At 41.8% G+C, this 10,000-nt stretch overlaps 1 protein-coding gene across 7 annotated transcripts in view; it reads right to left on the minus strand.

Annotated features, from left to right (window-relative positions):
* The window catches only part of LOC143031783 (RYamide receptor-like), a 623,242-nt gene that overhangs the window by 433,340 nt on the left and 179,902 nt on the right, over positions 1-10,000 (minus strand). For all 7 annotated transcript variants that reach the window (XM_076196054.1, XM_076196072.1, XM_076196062.1 and 4 more), the window contains one exon: positions 560-1,981. In XM_076196054.1, the coding sequence (XP_076052169.1) occupies positions 560-1,486 (927 nt within the window). In that variant the 5' untranslated portion in view covers positions 1,487-1,981. The remainder of the gene's footprint in view (positions 1-559; positions 1,982-10,000) is intronic.

A 10,000-nucleotide genomic window follows, 5' to 3' on the forward strand; every position in this document is an offset into this window, starting at 1 on the left:
GGAGAGAGGAGAGAGAAGAAATGAGGGGAGGGAAAATGGAGGGAAGGAAAGGAGAGGGGAAGGGTTGGAGCGGTGGGGAGGGGAAGGACGTGGAGAAAAGGGGAGGGGAAGGGAGTGGAGGGGTGGGGAGGGAGGGAGGAGGAGAGAGGTTTGAGAAGAGAAGGAGGGGAGGGAGAGTGGGTGAATTAAAAGGAGGGTTGTTTGGGGGAGTTGGGAGGGAAAATGTAGAAGGTAAGAGAAAAAGCTGACCAGTAGAGATGAAATCTTAACGCATAGCCTTGGTAAACATGACTACAGCTTGGGCGGCTTCTTGGCTTTGCCACTGCTGGAGGAACGCTGGCAACCTTCAAGCCAGCAGCTCAAGACCAGTCCATGTTTAACCAAGGAGAGACTGAGCTTGATGAAAGAAGAGCACGAAGAAGAACTTCATCAATTTAAAACATTTAGGAAGTAGGAGACTAAACTCCATTTTTCTCTCCCGCTCTCTCTTTTTTTTTTTTTTTTTTTTTAAGTTTAAGAGTACAAGAATGAAGTTCATCTTCTGACTGGTCTTGTTTACCTTTCTTTTGCTGCGAGCAATCCTGTCGACATGGGCTGGCGTCTCACCGAGGCTCTTCTTCCCCCACACGACGATGGCAATGCGGGAGTACGTGAAGACGAGAACGGTGATAGGGAGAAAATACTGGAGCATCATCAGCGTGACCCCGTATGCTGCCTTCATCTTCTTCCTCATGTCGCCTCCCTCGCCCTCCTCGCCCCAGTCCTCCATGCAGACGCTCCGGTCGAAGAAGCGGTAGAAGTTCGTCGGGGGTTGCCAGAGGCTGGAGAAGAAGGCGATGGGGAGGGTGGTGAGGAGCGAGAGGACCCACACGGTGGTGATGATCATCTTAGCCTGCAGTCGGGTCATCCGAGGACGCAGCGGATAGATGATGGCCAAGTAGCGGTCGAAGCTGATGGCCACCAGCGTGTACGCGGACACAAAAACAGACACAGCTTGCAGGTAGTTCACGATCACACATAGTTCGCCCCCGAAAGGCCAGTACTGGAGGACGAGTGTACTTAAGAACGAGAAAGGAACGCAGAAGATCGCCATGAATAGGTCGCCCATGGCTAGATTCGCAATGAAATAGTTGGTCACCGTTCTCATCTTGGCCGACGAGACCACCACGTACACTACCAGGCAGTTGCCAAGGACTGCGACGACGAGGATGGTACAGTATAACACATAGACGGTTACGTCGAAGCCCACGTGCGGCGTCGGCTGGCACAGACCGTTCTCCCACAGCTGGGTCACGTTCGAGTTCTCGCAAAAATCGCAGGCCGTGTTAATGACCCGGAGTGCGGCGGCGCCCAGGAGAAATGGCTCGTCAAAAGACAAGTTTCCGGTCTCCTCCTGGCACTGCAAAAGAATCCGATGACTTGCGGCGAGCTCGCTCGCGTTCAGAGACCTCAATGCCTCCAACAGTTGCTCACTTGTCCGCGCCATGATAGAGGGTTCAACAAGATTGAGGTTGAGGGATCGAGATAGTGGGCATTAACGCCCCTGGAGTGAAACGTTCATGGAGAGGGTCTTAGGTAGGCTATCAAAGTAAGAGTGTTACCTACATTCTCTTACGGAAAAAATAGAAAGGAAAAGGATGGGGAGAGAGGTCACCTTCTCGTGCTAAGAATACTGACGCTCTCTCACAGGAAGATATTGTGATTTAGGTCGGGGAGGGAAGGAGAAACTTTCACGTAGGGCAAAATTGCGCTCTTTCGAGGCACTCTAAAGGACGCCCACACCCTTGAATGGGGTCAAGAGGATATCGACTCCTTTCGTGGTTGGCTTAGGACTCTCGTTCCCTTTCACGAGGCCGCCAACGGCGAGAGTGTCACGAACATTTTTTGTGGCGAATTACAAACACATTCGAATCGTATGTCAAAGCGTTCGTCTTCATCATTTTTGGCCTATGACTCATCACTTCAGCTCGTGCGCATCTTCCTGTAAAGTAGAAATGAATAGAAAATTAGAAAATTATTTTATTTTTCGAGAAGTTAATGTGGGAGTTATTACATTTCAAGGAAATAAAAATTTTCAATTGTACATTATTTTATGATGGTTTACCCGATCATATGTGTGTGTGTGTGTGTGTGTGTGTGTGTGTGTGTGTGTGTGTGTGTGTGTGTGTGTGTGTGTGTGTGTGTGTGTGTGTGTGTGTGTGTGTGTGTGTGTGCTACTGCAAAAAATACTTCAACCTCCTCGCTTCGTCTTACTTCTTCTCACTTATTCTAGCTGCCGCCGGACGATTTTAATCGCCTTAGGGGATACCCCTCAACAGCAGCAAGTTTAGAGGTTCCCGCTTCGCTTATTCGAAGGATGATAACGGCAGTGAGAGACCTTTGCCTCCATTCAGTCATACATTCTCCCTAACACACCGTCAAACAGCGATTCAAAAGGAGGAAGTCAAAAATAACTTTTTTATGTTCATGAATGAAAAAAAAGGTTATTCGATACTGTCTGATTGAAATAGCTTTTTAATCTTCAATTTTCTATATATTATTTTTCAGATATTTCCTGTAGCCAAATGAAATTTTAAAGAAAAATGAAATCCTAATTTGAACCATAAATGACTAGTGGTTCTCGGATGAGCCAGGGCTGATACAAATTCATGGAAACAGAAGCTATTGTATTATATAAAATGAAGGCATAAAGCCCATAAGCAGTCGTGTGCAATTAGCCTGGGCAGATTATACATACATACATACATACATACATATACCAAGGCTTTTTCCCCCTTACAAGGGAGGTAGCCAAAAAGGGAAAGGCATAAAATCATTCCCACCCATTTCATCCCTGAATAACTCCACACCCCTCCCATCCTCCCTCTTATCTGAGCACCTCCTGGATGACGGGTCATCCCTGCACCTTGCCCACTGCCCTGGGTCAGAAGCAGTGTCGCAAGACACAGCACATCCACAGCAAGGCCGCTTCATTAAATCGGCGACCCCCCTCTCCGTACCCCCCTTGCATAAAAGGAGAGGACGGGGAGAAATCCCTTCGGGCTGCGTCAACTTTTGCTCACACATACTACCTCACCCCTCCACCCCCCCGTCCATTCCACCTCATGCAATCACAACGTCCTCTGAGCTTTTCGACGAGGACCCCAGCAGGAAACACCGAACACATGATCCTCTTAGTGTTCCTCTTCCACTTACATGTCATAGAACCACCAAAGACCCGTGCCACTTTACTACCATTACTTTTCCTCAAGTGTCAGAGCAAAGCATCGGTTGGAAACGTTCTATCTATAGCATCAACACGCATCAGATTACTGGTGTCAGCACCTAACCAGCTGGACAGGGACACTGGTGGATTCGGAGGCACGACGGGAATTAGAATCAAAACGGCATGAGTCGACCTGCATCCTGCAGCTCCCGCTAATATGCAGCATGATGGAGCTAATGGGTTCTGATCCCTTCAGACCAAAGGCGAATGATGCAGAGAGATCAATGGCCTTTAGAGTCGACTGAACACGTTCTGAATTTAATTCTGATTGGTTTGTTTCAAGTGGCGGGTTTTGCTTTGATCATGTAGTTACAAGATGCGGAACTACAATAATGTGCAATAGCTACAAGGAAATGCTATACTTATCCTGGTAGGACTTCTGCTGCAGCAAACCGTCACTAAACGTAAAATCTTCTAACCTAATCTATCTATACTCGTGCAACCCTTCAGAGGTTTTATTTTACTTCACGCGTAGCATTTCTATTCATTTGTGGGTATGGATTTAAGGAATGACTGGGTCAAGGCTATCGTGATTATTATTCATACGATGTCTAGGACAATTACCCCCGGAACAAATAGCCCTCCTCCCACTCCAACCGCCACCCAATCCATTAACTCCACAACATTATTTACTCACTGGCAATTAGGTGAGACACTGTTTTGGCAACCCGTTCCGGGTAATGTTTGCTTGCAATCAATACTTAAGGGACTTCCGGTCCACCCTTACGGACCAGAGTTACGTTGCGTTCTTTTATGGTTAGATACTCATCTCCAACTAAAAAAGAATGCTAATTATTTTCATTTTCTACCGCCCACGTTTTCTGACATCCTCCTCAAATATCTCAAGGCTAAAAGCGCTGGTATTTGCCAACAGAATAGAAAAACTCTTTTTGGCATTCTGTAAATAGGATCACTCAGTGTGTAATGAAGGTATGATTCTATCATTGATTTCTATACATTTCTGTCTTACATAAATCTTCTTTCGAATTAAGCAAAGTGGAAAGCTAAAGGCAAGATATCGGTGTATTACTATAGGAAGAGAAATATCTTTCAGAGATAAATCTCCCCGAAAGTTTAATATTCCCACGGGTAAATTACCCACAGGGGTAAATATCGTGTGTGTGTAGGTACTGCTACAGGGTAAATGACCCCAGTTATGAATAACTCCTGAAATGAATATTCCCCAGTGGTTAAATGCACTCCACAGTAGGATTTCTATATCCTCCGAGATAGATATACTCAATGGGTAAATATCCATGGAGAGTAAATACTCGTATATCCCGGGTATAAGTTTCCCCCTTTTCCAACTGGTGGGACATAGGTATCCTCTTCGATACTTCATATTCTCTCCCCACCTCTCTCCCTCTCTCTATCTATCTATCTATCTATCTATATATCTATCTATCTATCTATCTATCTATCTATATATCTATCTATCTATCTATCTATCTGTGTCTGTCTCTATCTCTATCTCTTTATCTCTCTCTCTATCTCTCTCTCTCTCTCTCTCTCTCTCTCTCTCTCTCTCTCTCTCTCTCTCTCTCTCTCTCTCTCTCTCTCTCTCTCTCTCTCTCTCTCTCTCTCTCTCTCTCTCTCTTTCCACTTATGATTTAATCTTCTCCCTCTCCTTTTCTTTTTCTTGTTTTTCCCCGATTTTCTTCCTTCTCTCTTTTTTTTTCTTAACATGATCCCCCTCTATTTTCGTCTTTCTTTTTCTCCTGACCCTTCTCTCTCTCGCGCTCTCTCACACACACACACACACACACACACACACACACACACACACACACACACACACACACACACACACACACACACACACACACACACACACACACACACACACACACACACACACACACACACACACACATACATATCCACACACACACACACGTGCACACGTACGTACAGTACACACATACACACACACACACACACACACACACACACACACACACACACACACACACACACACACACATACACACATACCCACATATACACACGTGCACACGTACGTACAGTATACACACACAACAATAAATAAACGCACATTCAAAGTTGAGCCAATTACGGGGACAGTGTGGACTCTGGATACAATACCCACTTCTGGTCTTGTCGACCCAAACTCTAATTCGTTTTCTTTTACTGGCCAAACCAGAGAGTTTTATTGAACTAGCCCCATCATGCGAGTCAATATCTACTTATTCTCAATAAATTGCAATATTCTCCTTGCAATATCCAGCGATTGTATGGCTAGTGATTTCTGAAGGATAGTCTCTTTCGAAATAATACAAGTTTATTAACCTTTGATATATATACAGTATATATATACATATATATGTATGTATGCATGTGTATGTGTGTATGTATGCATTTATGTATGTATGTATGTATGTATGTATGTATGTGTGTGTGTATGTATGTATGTGTGTATGTATGTATGTATGTATGTATGTATGTATGTATGTATGTATGTATGTATGTATGTATGTATGTATGTATGTATGTATGTATGTATGTATGTATGTATGTATGTATGTATGTATGTATGTATATATATGAAAGAGTGAACGACTCAGGTGCTACTGGGAGATAATAAAGCCTTATGAGCATTGATATGGCTCGTCTACTTCGTGACCTCAGCTAGAGCTCGTGTTTCTGCACAGACACCAGCTAACGAATATCTGTGAAATTTATATCTCCGAATAGTGTTAAGTGATTGTGTTGTGTTTTTGTAATTGTATACGTATAGCGCTATACAGTTACAGATATAAGATAAAGTGTATTGTTCTATTTAAATTCAAAACAGTATTCTGTTACTGTACTCCAAAGGTAGGAGAAATAGTATAAGGTAAGCAGAATAAGCTTAGTGTATTTAGTTTATTAGAGACCGCTTTGGTTTCTTTTGTTGATTTGTATTTTCTCTTTGACGTTTGTATTGCTAAAGGAGGAGCGAAATGGCTTGTGAAGGCTGTGTGAACCTGGAGGACTGTCTCAGGATGTGTGAGGAAGAAATTCGTCTTCTCAGGAGTGCCCTCTGTGAGAAGAGTGAACCCTCCCCACAATCCAAAGAGCGTTCCATTTCTTCCCCTTCTGTCACTGCCGTGAGCGAGTGGCGTTCCGCGGGGTCCCGTTTGTCGAGGCCGCGTTCGGTGAGCGTGTGCCCTGTGGGCTCTAGCCAATCGTTTTGCTCTGCTGGAGGATGAAGTGGCTGAAAATCAGGAGTTCTTGGTGGTGGGGGACTCCATGGTGCGAGGCTATGACGACATCCTGCAGCGGAAGACTAAACGACGTTGCAAGCTTGTATGTCAACCGGGCCGTGGGATCACCGATTGTACCCAGTCCATCAGGGAGCAAGGACGGACGAACACGGTTACGATTGTTCATACGGGAAGTAACGATGTAGGTAGGGTGAGATCAGAGGAACTTGTTCGGAATTACAAGGTCCTCCTTCAGGAGATGAAGGAACGTGGGAGCCGTCACGTAGTCTGTGGGATCCTCCCGAGGATCTACGCAGGCTCGTGTTGGAACAGTAGAGCCATAGGGATCAATGATAGGATATCGCAATTGTGCACACAATTATTGATCCTTGGTATCTCTTTTCCAGGCGTCATGACCTTTACGCTTCTGATGGGATCCACCTTACCCGCAGAGGCAAAGATGTTCTTACAAACCTCATAGTGGGAGTTTGTAATGAACTAGTTCCTTTTTTGGGGTAGAAACCCAAAGGGAAGGGGAAATAGAGTGTACTTGGGAAAACCGAGAAGAGTATAGCATCAATATAGAACAATATGCCAGTATAGGACAAAATATAGTTTTAGGATAAAATGTCGCTAGAGGACGAAATGTTACATTAGGATGTAATGTCAAAGGAAAAAATATCACGATGGGATATAATGACAGTGGAGGACAAAAGATCACGATGGGATGTAATGATAGTGGAGGACAAAATATCACGATGGGATGTAATGATACTGAAGGAGAAAATATCACGGTAGGATATAATGTCAGTGGAGGACAAAATATAATTTTAGGAAGGGATGCCGGACAGAATGTCAATGAAGGCCAAAATATCACAATGGGATGTAATGACAGTGGAAGACAAAAGATCACGATGGGGTGTAATTGTAGTGGAGGAAAAAATATCACGGTAGGATATAATGTCACTGGGGGACAAAATATAAGTTTAGGAAGGGATGCCGGACATAATGTCAATGAACGACGGGAGCCGATGTGAATCGCGGTGACGTAGGAGTACAAAGTGTACAAAAGAGATCGGATGACCGTCAGCGACCAGATGTCCGTGATGGGGGAAATATTAATTTTGATGGGAGAAATGTTAATGAGGCATTGAAGGCCAATGAAGGACCAAATGATAATATAGAGCAAGGTGTTAATAAAAAGAAAATTATAAAGTAAGACATGATATCGAAACTCAAAACCTGTCAAAAAGAAATAATCACGAGTCTCTTAAAACCATGTACTTTAATGCTCGTAGTATTAGGAACAAATTCCAAGAAATACAGGCGTATGTCAAAAGCGAAAATCTCGATATAATAGGAATAACCGAGACATGGTTAAATGGTAAAGAGTTTGAAACTGACTTTAATATAACGGGATTTAAACACTTTCATCAGGATAGAAACCACAAGAAAGGTGGGGGTGTTCTGTTGTACGTTAAAAACAATTTCCATGCTTGTGTCTTAGAGAAAGTGAAACAGAATGCATATGATAGTTTGTGGGTTGAGTTATCCCAAACAAATGGACAAAAAATGAATATAGGTGTAATATATAGGCCAAAGACATTATCATTAGTAGACGGCAAACTATTATTTTAAGAACTGTCTAGTTTCTGCAAACGGGATTTATTGATAATGGGTGACTTCAATCTTACTGACATTGATTGGATGACCCTTGAACATGACCATATAGGTAGCTGCTTGATTGATTTTTTTGTGACAATTATTTAGTTCAGCATGTAAAAGAGCCCACAAGACATGGAAACTTACTCGATCTATTGATCACTAGCCTCGAAAGCATGGTAACTGATGTAGAAGTCAGTGAAACTGTTGCAAATAGCGATCACAACTTAGTTAGATTCAAGCTCCTAAAGATTTTTAGAATAGATACTTGTGTTTATAAAATACCCGATTTCTGTAAAGTTCAGTTCATAGGACTACGTCAAGAGCTTCACCTTACAGATTGGGAGGCAAAATTAAGCGAAAGACCTGTAGATCAGATGTGAAAAATATTTCAAAATATGCTCACTAAGATTATTCATACTTACATTTCTTTTAAGGACAGACGTCCTCCAAATCAGGCTCGACAAAGAAACTTAAAAAAAAGTATTACTAAAAAGAGACAGGCTTATAAGAAATATAAGTGATCGGGTGCATCTAATGACTATGAAAATTATGTATCAATACAGAGAGATTTAAAAAAGACAATAAAAAAACGAAAATATCAATACGAAATGAATATCGCTGATGAATCCAAAGAAAATTCCAAAGAATTATATAGTTACATTAGAGATAAAAAGGTTGTTAGGAATCACATTGGTCCACTATTATCTGCTGACGGTCAACTTGGATATTCAAATGAAGGAATATGTAATATTTCAAACAATGATTTTAGCTCGGTATTCGTAAACGAAACACCTCGAAGTGAACTCCAAACTGAAACCTGTAAAAAGTCTAGGGTAAACTTACACTCTACGGTAAATATAACAAAAGAAAAAATTAAAAGGTGTATAGAGAAACTCAAAGTTAATAAAACACCAGGGCCTGACAGTTGGCATCCAAGAATCTTAAAGGAAAGGAAAAATGAGATTGTTGTTCCATTAGATATTATTTTTAAGAAATCCATTATATCCGGAGATGTCCCAAGAGAATGGAAGCTAGCTAACGTTACCTCCATATTCAAAAAAGGTGTCAAAAAGAAACCAAATAACTATAGACCTCTAAGTTTGACTTCAATCGTAGGAAAAATTATGGAAACTATCATTAGAGATGCTATTGAACATCATTTAGAAAGTAACCGTTTGATAAATGATAGCCAAACATGGTTTTAGACGGAAACGTTCTTGAGTGATTAACTTACTCGAATTCTACAACACAGTTATCTCGAATCATGACAAAAGGAACAATATAGATTTAATATATCTAGACTTTGCAAAAGCTTTTGATACCGTCCCCCACGAAAGACTACTTACTAAATTAGTTTCACACGGAATAAGTGGTAGCCTATTAAGTTGGACTAGTAATTGGTTGAATGATCGAAAACAGAGTTGTTTTAAATGGGAAAACACCTAAATGGAAAAATGTTACAAGTGGAGTTCCTCAGGGTTCTTGGGCCACTTCTGCTCATTGTATATATAAATTATATAGACCATGGACTAAAATCTACTGTTTCCAAATTTGCTGATAATACAAAACTGTGCGGAATGGCAAATGATCACTTAAACCAATTAGATATTCAAGAAGATTTAGATAAATTACAGCAATGGTCTGAAAAGTGGGTAATGAAATTTAACACAAGTGAATGCAAGGTAATGCACATAGTAAAAATAACAGTAAGTTATTTGGAAATTCGTTAACTAAAGTGAATAGTGAAAAAGATCTCGGCGTTATTATCATTAACGATCTCAAATCATCCAAGCAGCGTATTTCAGCCTCTGAGAAAGCAAATAAGATTCTAGGACTGATTCCGCGATCTTATGACTTCAAAAGT

The sequence above is a fragment of the Oratosquilla oratoria genome, chromosome 1 (assembly GCF_046742065.1).
Source record: "Oratosquilla oratoria isolate Oo_2021 chromosome 1, ASM4674206v1, whole genome shotgun sequence".
In the NCBI taxonomy this organism is placed as follows: Eukaryota; Metazoa; Arthropoda; class Malacostraca; order Stomatopoda; family Squillidae; genus Oratosquilla; species Oratosquilla oratoria.